General features: G+C 36.6%; 1 protein-coding gene across 3 annotated transcripts in view; it reads right to left on the bottom strand.

Annotated features, from left to right (window-relative positions):
* Positions 1-21,022, bottom strand: part of BRWD1 (bromodomain and WD repeat domain containing 1) — a 121,880-nt gene that overhangs the window by 53,189 nt on the left and 47,669 nt on the right. For 2 of the 3 annotated variants that reach the window (XM_055313324.1, XM_055313322.1), the window contains exons 16-21: positions 18,170-18,298; positions 17,487-17,712; positions 12,348-12,533; positions 10,683-10,866; positions 6,678-6,771; positions 2,514-2,645 (exon numbers count right to left, since the gene is read on the bottom strand). In XM_055313324.1, coding sequence (XP_055169299.1) covers positions 2,514-2,645; positions 6,678-6,771; positions 10,683-10,866; positions 12,348-12,533; positions 17,487-17,712; positions 18,170-18,298 — 951 coding nt within the window. The remainder of the gene's footprint in view (positions 1-2,513; positions 2,646-6,677; positions 6,772-10,682; positions 10,867-12,347; positions 12,534-17,486; positions 17,713-18,169; positions 18,299-21,022) is intronic. The other variant, XM_055313323.1, reaches the window with a different exon arrangement.

Below are 21,022 nucleotides of genomic sequence, written 5' to 3' on the forward strand. Positions count from 1 at the left end.
AGAGAGTGCTAGAAACATACAGTGGTGACGGCTACACACATTGTAGGTATAGTTAATGCCAATGAACCATATGCAGAAAAACAGTCAAAATGATAGATCTTGTTGTATATACTTTATCACACTAAAAGAACAGCCAAAATATAAATAAATAAATAAATATATATATATATATACACACTAAAGACACCATCTCTCACCCATTAAATTGGCAAAAATTATCAAGTGTAACACACACTGTTGGCTAACAGTAGGGAAATATGCACTCCCAGGCACCACTGGGAGGAATGCCAAGTTGGAATCCTCCTTCAGCAGGAATTCTTTTATCACTATGTCATACAACTTATGGGTATCTAACTTTGGACCCTGCAATCCCACTCCCAGGAACAGACTCCCAAATTACATCTCCGACAGCACAAAACTACATACACAGACAAAACCCTGTGGCATTACTTATAATGACAACCCTGGAAATGTCCTAAACACCCGTAAGTAAGAGGTTAAACAAACTGTTACAAGCCCACAATTACATATGATGCAACTCTTAAAAAACCACAGAGAAGATATTTAAGAACTGATAGGGAGTAAGTTCAAGAATATTTCAAGTGAAAAAAAGTCCAGGGCAAAAGAGCATCTATAGTATGCTCTTATCTTGTGTATAAAAGGAAAAACAATAAAATATATACAAGTATCTGATGAAAGTATAAAGAAAAAACACAGGAAGCATAAACCAGAAACCACTGAGGATGGGTGGGAACACTTATCATAATTACCCTACTATTAAAAAAGGGTTAAAATATGCTCAATTCACTATAAATAAGAAAATAATGCAAAAACAGTCTTATTACATAAAATCAGTTACACTAAAGCTAGTGATAATAGCAGCTAGCATCACTGGATATTAGGCATTGTTTTAAACACTATATTTATAATCAAGTGAGTTCTCACATCTCTGAGGAATATATGCTATACCACTGACTGCTTTCACAGATCTGGCCAGAGACACAAAAAGGTTAAACAACTTGTCCGAGTGCAAGAATTTAGATTTAATCTCAAACCCTATGTCAGCTACTACTTTAATGCTTTGTAACAGAATTAAATGAATTCTCTGTCCGTCCACATGGAACATTTCAAACCTCAAAACATTACTGATTATAAAATATTAACATTCTATTATTAAATGTTAATGACTCCTTACAAAAATACTGGCTTCAAAGACGCCCAGGTGGCTCAGCGGTTTAGCGCTTGCCTTCAGTCCAGGGCGTAGTCCTGGACTCCCGGGATCGAGTCACACATCAGGCTCCCTGTATGGAGCCTGCTTCTCCCTCTGCCTATGTCTCTACCTCTCTTTTTCTGTGTGTGTCTCTCATGATAAATAAATAAAATTTAAAAATACGGCTTCCCCCAAAAATCAAAATGAAGATCAGTAATTGTGTGTGATTATTCAAGGTCACGCAAAGGGGTTAGAGAAAGGCTTAAATTTGCTAGCAAAAGCAGAAGCAACTTAAGTTTAAAAAAAAAAAAAAAGAAATCAACTGGATTTCATCAAACTATAAAACTTTTGTGCTCTAAAGGAAACAAACCATCAAAATGAAATGCCGCCCCCCTGCATGGGAGAAAATACATGCATATTTTCTATCTGCAAAGGACTTGCATCCAGAATAAAGAATTCTCACAGTAATAAAAAAAAGACAACCAAACTGAAAAATGAGCAACAGATTTGCAAAGACATTTTTCCAAGGATAGACAGGAAATAAGCACATGTTCCACATTATTAATTACTTGCATTATTCATTACGAAAATGCAAGTCAAAACCAATGAGCTACTCCTTCACAGCTGCTGGGACAGCTAAAATCAAAAGTACAGACAATGCCAAGTCCTGCCAAGGATGTGGTGCAACTGGAATCCTCAAACAATACTGAAGGGAATATAAAATAATGCAGCTGCTTTGTAAAGTATTTTAGCAATTCCACCAAAGGTTAAACAGAGTTACCACATGACCCAGCAAACTGACTCCTAGATAGATGCCCAAATGAAACAAAAGCTTATGTTCAAAAAAAAAAAACAAAACAAAACTGTATGTTAGTAAGCTGCATTATTCCTAATAGTCAAAAAGAAGTATGGATACATACTACACATGATCAAGCTTGGAGACATGTCAAGCAAAAAGAAACCAGTCATAAAATCATATGATTCCATTTATATAAAATGCCCAGGACAGGCCAATCAATCCACAGAGACAGAAGGATTAATGGTTGTCAGGAGCTGAGTGAGATGGGCTAGGAAGTAAATTGCAAATGAGTTTAGATTTCATTTTAAAGGCAACAAAAATATTTTGAAATTAAATAGCAGTGATGATGGCACAATTCTGTTAATATACTAGAGCTACTGGAGTATATACTTGTAAGTATCTCAAGCCGCTAAAAGTCATTCTAGTCTCTTGGTAGATTCAAAGGAAAGAATTAAGACAAACTATTTAACATTATTTTATATCATTTATAGTTATAAAACTCACGTGTCTTATAGAGCTTGAAGATTCATTTCCAGAAGATAACTCAAGCCGGCCAAGATTTCTTCTACCATAATTTGGGTATTTGCGCCTGCATGACCTCTGCCTAGACTGTGACAGCAAAACCACTGAATCAGACTGAAACATAAACATACAAATGAAAATCAACACCCAAATAAGTACAATAGTCAGCAAGATGGGCATTCTTTCAAATTCTAAAAGGCATTTAAGTCAAAAATAAAAAAACAATAATTCAAATATATATATATATACACACCTATAGTTAAAATAAACTTGGTATTTTTACTTTTAAGGTACTTAGAAGGGATCCCTGGGTGGCTCAGGGGTTTAGCTCCTGCCTTCGGCCCGGGGCGTGATCCTAGAGTCCCAGGATCAATTTCCACATCAGGCTCCCAGCATGGAGCCTGCTTCTCCCTCTGCCTATGTCTCTGCCTCTCTCTCTTTCACTCTCTCTCTCTCTCCCACCGTGTCTCATGAATAAATAAAATCTTAAAAAAAAAAAAAAAGGTACTAGAAGACATGGCTAATGAGGCATATTATATCAGCATTTTCCAAACTAAATTGTCAGTAGTTTTGCCGCCATTCATACTATAACAGCAACAACCCCAAAAGGGATAGCTCTTAAATTATGTAATTTAGAGGTGAAAATATATATTCGTATATTATGACGCTATTACCAACATTAGAAACATATTACTGTTTGTGTACACAGGTATCAAGAAATATCTAAAATAATCCTCAAATATTAACCCTCACTTGCTTCCAGATTATAAATTTTTAGAGGATTTGTTTTCAATACTTTTCAGCTTGACTTTAATTTTTAAAATATATTTTATCAAAACAAAATAATTAAATAATCTTTAAAAATCATCCAAGTAAAATAGACTGCATTTATATAAAGGGTGGAGGGAAGCATGCTATTCCTCAAACACTGAAGCTGTATGTGAAATCACTCAATGAAAGTACATATTCCTTGAACTGATACACAAATTAATTTTCACATTTGTGTCTTATGTTTGATAATCACTGGTCTCTTATTTTGATACAAACTGGCTGATCTTAAAATGAATTATGCTTTCCTTAGTTTGTCAGCACTGATTTTTGTTAAAAACAAAAACTCCTATTAATAAGTTCCATGACTTAATTTGTAAACACAGATGGACCAAACTACCCTTAAGAAAAAGAAAATCTCTCAAAATACATATTGTTTTAAAATAAGTTTGAGGGCATTCTCTACGTAAGAAGCCTATAAAGAACTGTAGGACTGAGGGCACCCGAGTGGCTCAGTCAGTTAAGAAATGCAGGCACAAGATAGTAAAAAGAGTGCCAACAATAAAAGAAAACCCTGGAATTTCACTCTGGAAGACGAAGCTGAAGGGTTCAGGATGTAAGCAAAACAGTGACAGACTAAATTCATGAGTTAGGCTAATAGAAACTTGTAATTCAGAACCTCCTATGTGTGGGAGAACACGCCAGGCTTTGGCTGTTCAATCTAAGGGTACTACTGCCTAGACCTCTGGGTAAACTACAGATGAACACTAATTCAAAGAAACTACAAATCCTGTTTGGATTAAGGCAACATAGGCTTGACAGTGGCCCCTAGGAGTTTACCAGAAGCAAATGTAAATCCTCTCTAGGGGAAGAAATATCATCCTAGGCTTCAAGTTATTTCTAACATTTAACATTCACAGTCAAAACCACAGGCAACAAAGAAAATGTGATGCTAGGGCAGCCCGGTGACTCAGCGGTTTAGTGCTGCCTTCAGCCCAGAGCCTGATCCTGCAGATCAAGTCCGGAGTCGGGCTCCCCGTATGGAGGAGCCTGCTTCTCCCTCTGCCTGTGTCTGTGTGTGTGTGTGTCTCATTCTCTCTCTCTCTCAGGAATAAATAAAATCTTTAAAAAAGAAAATGTGATGCTAAAAAATGAGAAAAAAATCAATAAGCAACGGAAACGGGAACAAGATATTCAAATAATGACATTATCAGACACAGATTTTTAAAGTAAGTATGGCTGGTTTTTAAGAAATTAAAATGAGAACTTCGGCAGACAACTTGAAGCTCTCAAGAAAAGGACTAAATAAAAATTCTAAACTGAGAAGGAGAATAACTAAGAACACAATAGATTTAACACCAGATTACACACAGCTAAACAGAACTAACAAAGTGGAATAGAGGTCAGAAAAAAAAAATTCAGAAGAGTGGACAGCAGCCTAACAAAAGGGAATCAGCAGTAAAAATCTAATATATGTGTAACTGCAGTGTCATGAGGAGGGAAACATATAGTATGCAAATGCTAGCCAAAGGAAAGCTAGCATAGCCATATGAAGATTTTAGAGAATAAAACATTACTAGAAATGAGTGAAAATTCATACTGAAAAAAGGTTCAATTCAGTAGGGAAAAAGGAAATTCTAAATGCGTGTGTACCGAATAATATAGCTGCAAACCACATAAAAATAGAAATCCACAAACATAATGAAATTTTAATACCTATCTCACTATAGGTAGAAGTGCAATCATTCTGAAATGGCACAAGGCATTAACTACCAAGCGGAATATACACATATCCAATGATCCAAAAACTGTACTCCAAAGCATATACTTAAAAGAAATATGCACACAGATGCCAAGAGATATATACAAAATGTCGAAAGCAGAATTATGACTAATAGTCAAACATAAAAACAACCCAAATGTCCTTCAAGAACAGACTGAATAGCAGCATGTTCCTCAAGCAATGCAAACAGATGGACTTCACCTACTCACAGCAACACAGATAAATCTCATGTAGTCAAATGACTAAGCCAGATAAAAAAGATTTGCATACTTCAGGATGCCACTTAGATCAGTGTTTCTTGATGTTTTTGTAACATCACTACCCTACAGGAAACTCTGAACTTTTTTTCTGATTTGCTCCTCTACAAAATATAATGCCATAGATCTACACTGCCACTGTTTACACACCATGTATTACTGTGCTTGTGCTTTGCACATGAAAAGGTTAAGTATAAAGCTTAGACTTTTTACTCAATATAGGATTAAAAATCATAATTTCTGAGTTAAAGATTAAATTGAAAATTTTAAAGCACTTCACACATTTAACTAACTATTCCTTGAATTTTAATTTACATAGACTGTAACATACCAAATAACATACCCAAATTAGAACTATGAATACATAAGAACAGCAATATAATCAAATTTTTAAAATCTTGCAAAACTTATTATTCCAGCAAAAGTAAAGCTTAATTGAAAAAATGTATTTGTTTCTTAAAAATTATTTTAGTGAATTTAACTTTCAAATTTTTTTCATGAGAAAACATCCTAACTCAGGGCAAAGATACTCAATATTCTTCTCAATACTTGACAAAATGAGTTGAATCACTTTTAAATTAAAGATAAAAACTATTTTTACTTCATTCTCAATGCCCAAATCACATACAAAATTACCAAGCATCAAGCTTAAACAACAAGGCACATCATGACAGCCCAGCACACACAGGCCATCTGTCAGGACATGCCTTCAACACTGGTCAACTGAAAGCAAGTCCTGGAAACATAATCACTTTACAACCAAGTTTTGTAGCAGTGATCTTGAAACATTTTGCACATCTTCCACAAATTAATGCTGTTCATGTTATGTTCATGAAAATCAAAAGAGAAACTAAATATTAAGGAGTAAGATTTCCTTTGGCAGGATGAAGCTTTGGAGGGTCACAAACCATTGTAAGTCTAAGATTTTTCTTTTATGTGAATATCTGGATAAACTTGAAACAGACAAAGCTAACCAGCAGTTTTAGAAGTCAAAGGGTTGGCTAGTTGTGGAAGTCAGTGAGTGGAAATGCACCTAAAATGCCTGTGATGGGCCTGTAACATTCCAGTTCTTGACCTGAGTGGTCATCAGACAGTAATTTTCCAGAATCCTTTGGCATTGTTAGGCATTAGGCTACTTGCTTCCCTCAAGCTTCAGACCACTCTTTCCTAACAGCTGTACAACCTCATGTCTACTCTTCTTTTAAATCCCAAACAGAAGACTGTGAGCAAGAAATATTCTACCTCAGGCAAAAGTTACTAATATTCTTACTGAACCAAAAAGAAGCATAAATTCAGTTTAATTTCTAATTATTCCTAAGCAAATAGAATTTAGATTACCTTTTGTGTGAACTGGAGAGTCTTCCTTTTTCTTCCTATTATATAAAGATTTCTTTCCTCTTCACCTTTCTCTATTCTGAAGTCTTCCAACTTCCTACAAATAAAAGTATCCAGTTATAGGAGTTAATGAACTGATGCATAAAGTAAAGAATATAAAGAGGAAAAACTAATCATTTTGACTTAGGGCAAAATAAAATTATATATTTTTTAGATTAATACAGAAAGTTCCTAAAGTTATAACAAAATAAGTCAAGCTCTAGTTTTATGTTAGAAATTTAATATAATCTCAGAGACAGGAGGTCCTTTTTTCATATTTAATACAGAAATATTTGTTTGTTTGTATTTTCATTGACCCAATACAGGCAATGCAAACAGAATCTTTCATACTGGCTACTCAAAATCTCCCTATGAATTTTCCAATATTGCAATTCCTTTCTCTAAAGAAATAAAAGAGAATCCTCCTCTAAATTTATTCAAACTTCATGTTTCATAATTTTTAGAAAATCAGAATAGCAGTATTACTCATACTTCTAATTACTTACATCTCCAACTAACATGATACAAAAGAAAGATTGTTATTGTGACTGACTTCATTCAACACAAGGAACCTTCCACCAAGAGGAAGATACTGAAGTTAATTTTCCTTCTCTATGGTTAGAAAATTCACGTGACTGTCCTTTTTCTACAATTTGAACATTGTTGAAAACATACAGCTTTGTGTTCTGTGTTCACTTTAAAATCCCACTTGGGCCACTTTCAAAACTGACATATTGGCCATGCTTCAAGATACAAACGGATGCTCAAAAGAGTATGCACACAAATGCCCTAAGATATCTTTTATCTTTCATCTGAGATAAAAATTGATTTCTACAGAAATTGCATTTTTCTCTCGGTACATCTCCAGCCCACACTCAGAATACAGTGGAGCAATACTGTATCCACAGAGCAGCTCTAAATCAGACTCAACCCTTCACGAGTTGTCAGTTTCACCAATTTTATGTGTATTTAAGGAACTATATATAAGGTTTTTCACTTGCAGCCAGATGAAATTCTATCCCATAGCTGTACGCTTCTCTTTGTTTTGAAAATGAAACACTACATACACTTCATTCTCAACCAATAATAAAGCAAAGGAACATTCTAGGCCTTCATGAGTATCATCTTCAACTCTGCAATTCCATGGCTAAATGAGACCGTTAAAGGATATTATAAAGATCACATAAAAGAATATGAAGAATATAAAGAATAAGCATGAACAGAATGAGGAGAGTCTCTACTATAACTGAATTAAGACAAACTAAATGCCTGAAATCCAGCCCCAACCAGAACTGTGTCTACTGGGAAGCAGTGCTGTATACTTGGCATTCTGTCCTTTGGGGTCATCTCACACTTTCATTTATTACCTAAATTTCTCACAATGGACGCATATTACTTTCATAGTTGGAAAACTTTAATTTTCTCTTGATCCACATCGAATACCAGCTTAAGTAAACAGTTATGTCAAATTCCCAATGCTCCCACTAAAGGACTGTCATCAAGAGCACTGATTGAGGGACCCCCGGGTGGCTCAGTGGTTGAGCGGTTGGTTGCCTTTGGCTCAGGGCATGATCCTGGGGGCCGGGGATCGAGTCCCACATCGGGTTCCCTGCAGGGAGCCTGCTTCTCCCTCTGCCTATGTCTCTGCCTCTCTCTCTCTGTCTCTCTCACGAATAAATAAATAAAATCTTAAAAAAAAAAAAAAAAGAGAGAGCACTGATTGTTACCAGATCATTCAGCATCTCCTTTACAAAATCCCATATGTATTTTAGAATACAGTACTGCAAAGAGTTACACTCTTCTTTGGGAAAAATTACAGCGGACAGCTAGTTGACACAAAAATTCCATTCTCCTTTTCTTCCTTTGAAACAGAATCTCAGTTTCTATCTAGGCTCTCTGCTGCTCTAAATACAATCTATCACCAAGCTAAGTATGCCCATATAACAACATTCTGGTCCATGAGTTATGAGCAGAAAATGTCAAATGCAACCATTAAGGCTGCTTAAGTGAAGTCCCTCAACAAGAAATGTCCTTATTGTCTGTTTCTCTTCCTTTTTCTGGCCTAAATCTCAACCTCCATCACAAATGAAGATATATGATTGCCACTGTATCAAGTCCAACTAATCTTGGACTTTGAGGTGACTTTAAGATTGGAAGCCACACTCTAAGATGGAGATCAGAAACAGAGGAGCCAGAGTTGGTGATTAACCGGGAACCATGATTCCAGCCTAAAACTATCTCCATTCTTCCACGTTAAGAGAATAAATAAATACTTCTTTAAGGAACTATTCACCAGGTCTTTCACTCCTGCTATTTGTATGCTTCTCTTGTTTTTTGGGTTTTTTTTAAGATTTTATTTATTTATTCATGAGAGACAGAGAGAGAGAGAGAGAGAGAGAGGCAGACACGTATAGGCAGAGGAAGAAGCAGGCTCCATGCAGGGAGCCCAATGTGGGACTAGATCCCAGGACTCCAGGATCACGCCCTGGACCAAGAGCAGACGCTCAACCACTGAGCCACCCAGGCGTCCCACTTCTCCTGGTTTTAACAACAAAAAGTATCCCAAAATGACCCTTTTGAGTTCTGATGCCTAGGCAACTCAGACATAATTTTAAGGCTTAATCATAGCATAGCACTATAGGATGGTGATTTCCTGTATTTCTCATCCCAATACCAGATTTTGCTTTTCATTACTTTGTGTATTTATAAACATTTTTAAATTCACTGCATAGTATGTAAGTACTACATTCCTCCACCAATTACTGAAACTCTTCTGCATCAACACATGAAGGACATACCTTTACAAAATTACCTTCAAAGAACTGTGACATTAATAGAATACTGAACATTTCAGATATCAGTGAAAAGCAACATTCGCTACCTGTCTTTCATTACCTCAAAAATCAGGTTACAACTCAGTAGCAAGAAGACCCTACTGCCCAGACTATAACTGTGAAATATTTCCCACTTTAAAACTAGGCTGCTTAAAAGAAAAGAATGATTCCACATCCAGGATGAGAAATTTAGAAGATAAACTTGTAACTCCTTGCCATGCCGCCTGATAACAGGGACGCTATAGAAGGATACTACCTGTCATTTCAAAAGGATTCAGGAGGCACCTCCAAGTGGCTCTTCCTGGTCAGAGACGGAAAAACTTAAAAATCAGTAAGGATATTAGAAAGAAGCTAAATCATGGCAGTGTGATTTACACAGTGAAGAACACAAACACAAACTGGTCGTCACTGGGGGTGGAAGGGAGTAAATCTTCATTTTGAAGGTGAATAAAGCAAGATAAGCATCTATCTTGTCTTTTTGATACAAACTTTACCACTAGGTGAAGAGTACATTTGGGTAAATTTCTTTTTTAGAAGCACCCACTGTAACAAATGAAGACTTCAGAGTTGAGCAATCACTGTTTCATGGCTCCTAATGAGTTAATGGACCCAGCCAGTGAGCACTAACGCCTGCTTGCCTCATGAAAAGACAACACATATTATGTACCTTTTCACAAAGTAACTTAAATGGTCTTGCAAAGAACTGAAAACACGCCATGAAACAATTGGAAATTTAAACACAGACTGAGTATTTGATTCTACTGAATTATTTTTTTAAGGTTATGATAAAATTAGAGGACTGTTTGTAATATTGAAAATTTCTTATCTTTTAGAATTACACAGACATATTTATGAACAAAATGATACACCTGGGATTTACTTCAAAATAACACTGAAGGGAGAAAAGCAGGTATTTGTAAAGATGGAACAAGAATGGTTAAGAAAAAATTTACCATAGTAAAAACTTAGAGAACAATTTCGACATTTTCCTACCACAATTAAAAGATTCCAACCCATTACTAAAATATATTTATATGATTATTTATACCACTAATGGAGTAAAAAATGCATAAAATAACCATATAGATATATTTTTGTAAAAAGAAACAATATTAATAGATATCCTAAAACAAACCTAAATATGCCTAGTGGTACCTCTGGTACAACCACTCTTCGTTTCCAAGCCTGCAGGTCACGTTCTGTAGCAATCTGACTACGTGGAGCATTTTGATGCATCTGACGAACACCTTCAACTTGTCCACTGCGACGCAGACCAATGTTTGGAGGGGACTGGATGTCTAAGCTCAGCCTTCTAAAACCTAAAGAAAAATTGTCAAAACTGATTCCAAAACAAATATGCATTGAACATGTAATAGGAATATACATTCCTCCTAATAAGCTACAAAAAACAAAAATACCAATCAAAACAATTCTGTAAAAAAGAATCATAATGTAACTGAGATCAAAATACAGGACACTGGGATCCCTGGGTGGCGCAGCGGTTTGGTGCCTGCCTTTGGCCCAGGGCGCGATCCTGGAGACCCGGGATCGAATCCCACATCGGGCTCCCGGTGCATGGAGCCTGCTTCTCCCTCTGCCTGTGTCTCTGCCTCTCTCTCTTTCTCTCTCTGTGACTATCATAAATAAATAAAAATTAAAAAAAAAAAATACAGGACACCTTTTAACTTCAACTTCCATTTTTACTAGACTTCCTGAAATCTTTTAAAGTACAGATATTTTCTATTATACTGCTATTATTTGCAATCCTAAAGGTCTTGCCTTCCTCAAAACTGCACACTAAAAACACCTCTTTTTGGAAAAATTAGCATTGCAGATAGTCTCCTCAAACTATGGTTGCTTCATAATAAGAGCTAAAACACCAACATTACTTGTGACTTTAAGAGATAATCTGTGCCACTGGGGCAGGCAAGCTCCCAAAGTGGATATTAAAACTTCACAAAATGCGACAGGGAAATGCTGGCAAGCTCCTGAATTGGAGCTGAGAGAGTGAAGGACGGGCAACGCAGACCCCAGGAACCCAGCCTGTGCAGAGCTAATCTGGGGGGGCAAAGGAGGCACGGCAGCCTCCCATGACTGCAAGTCAGCAGGATGAATTATGGACCCCAAAGTGGCAGCAGATATCCCAGGTAAAGTGCTTGTTTTCTTAAAACATTGGATGAAGTGGCTCCTCCTATTAGTGTAACAGAAACTATGGGCTATATCCATGCTTGTAGGATGACAAAAAATTCTGGGAGTACCAGTGCAGCATGACATGGCAGGGATCACGGCTTCCCTAACCTTCCACAGCATTCATCTTCCCCCGTTGAGTTTCCATCTGTTTAACCACTGTCTGCTCCTCTACATTATCTCCACTACGAATGTAATGAATACTACATTCCAGGATCAGGAACTTCATCCTGAAAATTCATTCAAGCCTTCTGATTCCGTAAGAAACATTTAGCACTCTAACCAACTAATATTTTTTAATTAAAAATGTTTAAAGGGAAACCTAGAATTGTAGTTTTCCTTAAACATTCAAACACACTTTGTTCTTTACTCATTTAATACAATTTTATAAATACTTTTATCATAGAGCAAAAAAAGGTTTTACAGCCTCTCTAGGTACTTGAAAATCAAACGTTCGTTTACTAGCACACCAACTTCACACCTCATGAAATTACCCTCAGACTACTGAAGTGGTAAAAATACACTTCAAATTTTTTACTGCACATAACTGACAGTTACTTCATTTACTCTCAGTTCAGCCTTATTAAGACAAGATATTTCTCATACATCTTACCTCTTCGAGGTGTTTCTTCTCCACTTGGAAGTCCACTGGGAAGAGTATCCTGATCTGCCCCCATTCTCTGATCCTGCTGCTGCTGCAACTGTCTTATCATTCCATCAAGAACACTGGACTCTGGGCTTCGTTCACCATTATCATTGGTTTGTAGGCTTATAATCTGTTCAATCACCTCTCCGTCACCTGTAAATTCAAAATCATAATAAACACAAATAGGAAAACTCTCGAACCCTAAACCCCTGAAGTAAGCATGTGGAAACATGTGGAAGTTTCATGGAAGTTTCAGCGGAAGCTTCATTTTACTGTTACACACTAACAGTCCCCTCAAACTTATATAAGACATACTTCATTCAACTCTGATTTCCTGAGGTCTCCGACAAGACCAGAGTAACAATGTGTGTTATTTCTGATGTACAAAAAAAGAGTGGCGTTTCTTCTCTGCTCTCTTTTTTTTTTTTTTTAATTTCTTAAGAGAGTAATACTCTTCAACAAACTATGGCTGTAGCTCCTGAAAGCAGGTGCAGTAGAGGGAGGGAGGGAGAAGCTACACATGCCTCGCCCTCTAAGCTTAAGTTCCTCTATCCCTTAGGTATGCTTTTAGCATAGCCAGTACCCATAATTCTTCAAGTACAAAATCAGAATTTTTAAAAAGTCACTTTGCTTCTTTATTTTTCAACTAACAAGTTCAGTTAGTATTAATGGATAGAAAGTGTTAGATGGTTGTGGGGTCTGGAAATTTATCTAAACACTAACATATCCTCCCACATAAAATCAATCTTCTTTGAACAGAATACAGACCAAGCCCCCACCCACTTATAAGTAGAACCCTAACAGATTGAAATTAATAGGGTATTTGCAAAAAGAATGAAAAATGTAACCTAGTCTCTACGGTAACAGATCCAGAAACTAAAAAATGTCATATACGATTTCAGGAAAAAAAAAAAATACTTGCATCCTACTATCTGAATTAAATTCCCTTGTATCTCATGGATAACATCTCCATTTCACCATGACCATCAATGAAGAACTTACAAGAGCTAAATGTCCTAATTCTGTATCTTAAAATCACTGTTTCTATATTTTCAAAAAATGAGCTAAGAAAGCAAAAAGTGGAGCCCAAATCTAAAATGATAAGAAGATTTTAATTAGAACAGGGAATGGTAAAAGATTCCTAAGACCACCACATGGAATGAAAGGGAAAACAACAGAAAAGATGACTCCTGGTCCTCTCCCTCTCCCTGTAAAAACCCGAGGTCTACAGAACATAGAACTTTTCATTCATAGCACAAAACACTTAATGTAACATGGCAAATATCATCAGAACGAGTTGGCATAATGCTATCCAAATACTGAAATATTAAACTTGGGTTCTATGGGTTCCCAAGCGGCTCAGTCAGTTAAGCATCTGCCCTTTGGCTCACGTTATGATCCCAGGGTCCTGAGATGGGTCCAAGTTGGGCTCCCTGCTCAACTGGGAGTCTTTTCTCTCTCATTCTGCCTCGGAAATAAAATGTTAAAATAAAAATAAAGTGGGGTTCTACCCATGAAGATTTAAGTACTATAGGAACTGCCCTCCCCACCATAAACTACCACAACCCTGGAAAAATTATATGCATGCATAAAATATATATATAACCCTGGTTTTCAGGCACTGGACAACAGATACAGAGCACTGTAATCCCTGAGGGAAGACCAATAACAGAGTCTAGCCTTCTGATTGCCCCAGGTAACAGTTGGAGGCACTTTCCAGGCTGCAAAATAAGGAGAGGAAACCCAAAGAGCATCCAGAGGTTTCAATGAGTTGAGGAGACAGAGGTCAGAGCTTGGGAGCAGCAGGGAAGCCTAGAATATGCAGGGCTGAACATCAGAGAAGAGTGAATTGCATGGAAAGTTCAGAGATACACAGTGATGCTGAACTGATCCTTTGACTAAATAATGATACATGCACACACTGGGTAAAACTCCACCCTGCAGGTGGAAAAAACATGAAAAGGCAGTATCCCAAAAAATTCCCAGAGCTCTCACAGAGCTAAAAATAGTCCATGTTCCCACCAGCTGGAAAGAGAAACTTCAGAATATATAGAAGATTTGTTCTATGCATACTTCCAATCTTAAACTCAGAAGAGTTAAAAATGTGTGTTTAAGGCAATGAAAAATACAATGACTGTTCATGGTCTGGTGCCAGATGTTTTACCCACTGCTGATTCCGTACCATCAGTGCAATTGTCAACACAATCAAAAAGGTAAATATTATTATGAAATCGTTGCAACTTTGAAGGCCTCATAAAAAAGATCATGGATAAAACCACAGGTCTGCAAACCACACTCAACAATTCCTGTCCAACAGCAACCATTAAAAGTAACTAAGACAAACAGGTATCATTAGTAAGATATTAGTGGAGATAGTATGAAATACTAAAAAGTAATCAATTTCAAACAAGGCAGGAAAAAAACAAAAGGCACAAAGAATAGAAAGGATAAAGAGAAAAAAATAGCAAAATGGTAGAAAATTAACCCTGACCATACTAATAATTTTATTAAATGTAAAAGGCCTACATTTTCCAATTAACAGGCAGGTTCAAATTGGATTGGTGCCTATAAGAAATCCGTTTGTTTTTTTTTTAAGATTTTATTTATTTATTCATGAGACATACAGAGAGAGGGAAAGACACAAGCAGAGGGAGAAGCAGGCTCTCCGTGGAGAACCCAACATGAGACTCAATCCCAGGACCCCAGATCACGCTCTGAGCTGAAGGCAGACACTCTACCACTGAGTCACCCAGGTGTCCCAAGAAATCTGTTTGAATATAAAGACATAAATTGGTTATAAAAACTGAAAAGAGGGGATCCCTGGGTGGCTCAGCGGTTTGGCGCCTGCCTTCGGCCCAGGGTGTGATCCTGGAGTCCCGGGATCGAGTCCCACATCAGGCTTCCTGCATGGAGCCTGCTTCTCCCCTCTGCCTCTGTCTCTCATCAATAAATAAAATCTTAAAAAAAAAAAAAAAAAAACTGAAACGATACACCATGACAATACTAAAGAAAATTGGCTGGATTAGTATTTTAATATGAAAACAAAAAAAATAGTCTTCAAAAGAAGAAATGCTACTAGGGGAAAAAAGGAACAATTCATAACGATAAAAGAATTCACCAAGAGAACAATCTGAAATGTGTCTGCACCTAATAACAGAACTTTAAAATACATAAAGCAAAAATTAATAAAATCAAAGAAAGACCTAAGATAAACCCAGTTGTTAGTTTGGTACTTCAGCACTCCCAAGAAGAACCCCAAAATGGAAAAAAGCCAAATGCCCTTCAACTGTTACTGAATGAATAAATGACAGTATATGCATACAACAGTACTCTATTAACAAACAGGAACAAATACCTGATCTGTGCAAGAACAAAAATGAATCTCAAAAGCAGCATGCTAAGTTAAAGAAGCCAAACAGAAGATTTAGTATTGTACAATTCGACTTATACAAAGTTCCTCAAAAATACAAAATTAAAGTGACAAAATAGAACAGTCATTCCAAGAAAGCCAGAAGAACTTTTGAGGGTATTAGAAACATTTTGTACCTTGATGGTGGTAGTTACATGACTATTCAACATCTGCCAAACTAATTTGACTTGTAAAACTTAAATTTGGTGAATTTTGTTTTATGTAAACTATACCTTAAACTAATAGAAAATATGTAATTGAAACAGTAAACATATAGTGATTTACACATCAAGTTTTAGCCTCAAATATAACTGGTGATTAACTTTTTTTTAAGATTTTATGTATTCATGAGAGACACAGAGAGAGAGAGGGGCAGAGACACAGGCAAAGGGAGAAGCAGGCTCCATGCAGGGAGCCCAAAGCGGGACTCGATCCTGGGTCTCCAGGATCATGCCCTGGGCTGAAGGCTGCCTAAACCACTGAACCACCCGGGCTGCCGGGTGATTAACTTTTAGTAAAACAAACCTCATCCAAACAAAACAGAAGCATTTTTTCTTTGCTTAATAACATCTGTACAGAGAAACACTGCACTGCTGGGAACAAATACAAAAACAAAACAAAACCAAACCTCTGCCCCTGACTAGGGCAGGCAAAGTACAAGACAGGACTCAAACAACTTGTGCCAGAAAGTAAGGAAACGTTCAAGGGACGCAGTAAAGAGAACTCTCAGCCTGAAAAGATTCTCACGCTCAAATCTAAAAACAGTATTAGCAACAAAATAATAACCATTATGGATTATAACCCATTATATAACCACCCCTAAGTCCATATTAAAATTTAATGGACTGTCTAAACATATAAAAGGCAGACTAATAAAATGCAAATGCAATGATGACAGAATTAGAAAACAACCATTTTGCTGCAATCTTTGGAACAACTGAATCTAGCAAAAATCATCAGTGGACTCTAAAACTTTTAGGTAAAGTTGTATCTCCCCACAAATGTTTTACTAATTACAAAGAGAAAAATAACTCTATGGTGCAGAAACTTGGCAGGCACCACCTTAACCAAATTTTTTCAATAACATCATATTTGTATAAAACACAATCATAAGCATCCTGATGTGATGCTGCAGGTAAGCTACATCATCATTAACACACTGTATTCTATCAAAAAATGTACAACCTGGGGGCACCTGGGTGGCTCAGATTCTTCATCTTAAAAGTAATGAGTTTGAGCCCCACATTGAGTGTAGAGATTACTTAAACTTAAAAAAAAAGTACAACCTGAACTTCACCAATGACAATTAACTTTAATGTGCAGTCCCAAATTGAGATCCACATCAGGGGAGAACAATAAAAGCTTTAACAGGCATTAGAAGAACAGACAACATTTGATTGCAGACTATAGATTTCATAACAGTATTACATCAGTGTTAAATGCCCTATTTGGTAACTATTTATGGTTACATAAGAGAATACCTTTGTTCTTAGAAAATACATATTGAAGTTATCTAGGGATAAATGAACACACATGCAGTCCAGAACTTAGGTGCTTAAAAATAATTGTATGTATCTAGAGATAGAATGACAAAACAAATATTGCAAACTATTACTGGTGATCTAGAAGTTCGTGAGTTCTGTATATTTTACATTTTTCAAATAAAAATTTAAAAAAAAAAAAAACTTTACACTTACTTGTTGCCACATAGCCTAGCTGTGGAACCAAATGTTCATCTGCAGAATTTTCTCGGCCTGGTACTAATCTCTGATACTTAGTTGGATGAGGATTTCCATCTACATCTACCAAGAATGGTGGAGGCATAAGGTGAGGAGCCTGCTGAGTTTGCTCATCTAAGACATAATTATTAGAATCTCTAATCAGTGGTCGATAGTCAGTATGGAAGAACATCTGATCAGGAATCTGAAAAAAGTTTACAGATAGACATTTTGAGGTTTATAAAGGTTAAAGAATACAAATATTAAGTAGCTATGTATAATTTGAAAAAGAAACTAATTCAATACACCTAACATATTTTCAAAACATCTTTTTTCCCCAAAACATCCTTAATAACTACTTATAAATAACTACTTAAAAAACATTATAAAAAAGTATTAAGAATAACCTTTTACAGACAAACCAAAAAACAAACTTTTAATATAAAAAATAGATGGTTACCAGAGGGGAGGTGGGCAGGGAGATGGGTGAAATAGGTGAATGGAATTAAGAGTACATTTCTCTTGACGAGCACTGAGTAATATACAGAATTGTAGAATCACTATATTGTACACATGAGGCTAACATAACACTGTATGTTAACTACACTAGAATTACAATTTTTTTGAAGTGGTTAAAATATTACAAAAGAAAAAAAAAAGACCTTTTCATATGGCTTGCTGCATCCAAAACCAAATATCAGAAGGTGTCCATGAGAATCTGTACAGGCAAAATGCTGTCCATCCTGTGAAAACTTACAGTCAAAGACAGCTCCATGTCCTTGCCCTTCAATCTAGGAAACACAGAGGAAAAAAGTTATAACCAATTCTACACAAGTGCGTTTGCTTTATCAACCGTTTTCATGTCAATTACCTGCTACAGGTACGTCACTTTTTTTTTTCCCAAGATGTTCAATGCGGGGCTTGATAGCTAGTCTAAGAATGATTTCTCAAAATCATAGGATGAAAGATCATAAGCCAATACAAAGTAAAGTCTTCCTTTACTTCTTAGAAATGAATGACAATTTCATAAACAAGATAAATGACTCAAGATCAACAAAGTGTGGTATTCGTGAACGAAAATCAGTACTTTTCTAGAATTTAAACTTTCCACTAAGATGACTGACCACCATGCAAAAGTAGGAATGCTGCCAAGTCACAAGAGAGCACATGGAAATGCCTACACCTACCTTATTTCAAGCTACCACAGGTTTAGGAAGGATGCTCCAATTACAGCATGAATGTTGCCTTAATAGACTGCTTTTCAACTTTTATTCTTGCTCTTCAACTGAAATTACATTAGTTTAGCACTACCAATTTATAGATAAATGAATTGTTTCATTAACAGCTTGTTGTCTAAGCCTGTAACTCTCCAATAACTGAACTTTAGGGCAAGTCTGATCAGTGATGGAAAATCAATCACCCAACTCACTAACTGCCAAAACAAACTCACCCCATGCCCAAATATTGCTTAAAAATCAACAATCCACTACCACTATACCACACATAAATGTGTACTGATTAACAAACATAAAAATTTAGGGATCCCTGGGTGGCGCAGCGGTTTGGCGCCTGCCTTTGGCCCAGGGCACGATCCTGGAGACCCCGGCTCGAATCCCATGTCGGGCTTCCGGTGCATGGAGCCTGCTTCTCCCTCTGCCTGTGTCTCTGCCTCTCTCTCTTTCTGTGTGTGTGTGACTATCATAAATAAATAAAAATTAAAAAAAAAAAAACAAACATAAAAATTTAGTTACTGGGATAATTAAGGCACTACCCTATTCCACGTACACATAATATGTATACAAATTTGGGTTCTCTCATAACATAAAAAGGAATAAACGGAATTAATAATTTTCTTACAATTTTTTGTTAAAACAAAGGAACACCAATTCACCCACACAGTCCTTTGAGACGCCACCTTCACTACAACCCTACTACCCTACTTGTACCCTGGCACCACTTCACACCCCTGGCCTGGAACCTCCAGTCCAGGTAAAGTAGAGGCAACTGCCCTTCTCTGGCAAGTCAAAGATGGTGGCAGCTAATCTCCTGTCATACATGTGCACCTAAGTGCACCAAAAGTTCTGCTAAGGTACCTGCAGAGAAGGAAGTTTTCCTGAGTAGGCTCTTGCAGAGCAAGCCAGACTTGGGTTTCTCCCTATAAAGAGTCCTCCACAGTGATTCCTGACAAAATGCAATGTACAACTGTGCTTGTGCAACAATTCAATGTCACACTGAAGGTTATTATGTATTTAATATAATAACATAATGGTGGTAATTTATAACCCTATGTAAATCTGTCTAACAGAAAATTGGGAGTCTCTCAGCTGAGCCATAAAGGTAAGAAGAACTCAGTCCAGGTGCCTGTGTGGCACATCCAACTCCTGATTTCAGCTCAGGTCATGACCTCAGGGTCATGAGATCGAACCTTACATCAAGCCTCACATGTGGCTCTGCATTCAGTGGGAATCTGCTTAAAAGTTCTCCTTCTCTCTCTTCCCCTTGCCTCTGCTCACATGCTCTCTCAAATAAATTTCAAAATCTTTTTTAAAAATAAAAGAAGTTGGGGGATCCCTGGGTGGCGCAGCGGTTTGGCGCCTGCCTTTGGCCCAGGGCACGATCCTGGAGACCCGGGATCAAATCCCACGTCGGGCTCCCGGTGCATGGAGCCTGCTTCTCCCTCTGCCTGTGTCTCTGCCTCTCTCTCTCTCTCTCTGTGTGTGGCTATCATAAAAATAATAAAATAAAAATTAAAAAAAAAAAAAATAAAAGAAGTTGAAAAAGAACCCAGTATATGCAGCAAAGTTTGTATGTCTCACTGGAAGCAAGATCATCATTGTACACTTGAATCTGCTTTGGCTCAGAAGTTGTTTAGGTTATATTCTTTTGAAAGCCTGAATTAATGTAGTTTTCTATTTTGATAAGTTAAATTGAGGATGTAATGTTCTTAAAGAGTTTTAAAGAATAAAAAAATGGAGATACCTATAAAATTTAAAACCATAGAAAAATTGCTGAAAAAGACTTATTTTTCCAATAATTTAAACCCAGAGATGCAACTTTCTGAGATGCATAATTACACATGTGCAATTAAGCAATGTTTTTTGAGTTATTTTAGTGCATTTTATGGTAATAAATACTGCATTTTGAACTGTTTGTCAAGAATTGTCCAAAATAAGCATGCTGCAATAAAAAATTTAAGGTTAAAAAAAAAAAAGAAACATGGAACACATGGACTCAGAGAGCCTTCATTCAAAGGTCTAAGAACCACTCATCTCTACACCCTACTATTAGACTTCCTCTAAAATGAATTACACTTTGAACTGGAACAAAATAAACTTTACAGTAATTTTACAAAACATCTCATATGTATATCAAGCAATAGTCTTGACAACACAAAAACTCTTTTATACAGTAACTCCCCTCAGAATTTAACTTAAGGAAATAATCACAGACCTACATAGATAGCCATCCATGTACCTGGATATTCAAAGTGATGTCACTGTGCATACTTCAGAAAT

The sequence above is a fragment of the Nyctereutes procyonoides genome, unplaced genomic scaffold, assembly GCF_905146905.1.
Source record: "Nyctereutes procyonoides isolate TBG_1078 unplaced genomic scaffold, NYPRO_anot_genome, whole genome shotgun sequence".
Lineage (NCBI taxonomy): Eukaryota > Metazoa > Chordata > Mammalia > Carnivora > Canidae > Nyctereutes > Nyctereutes procyonoides.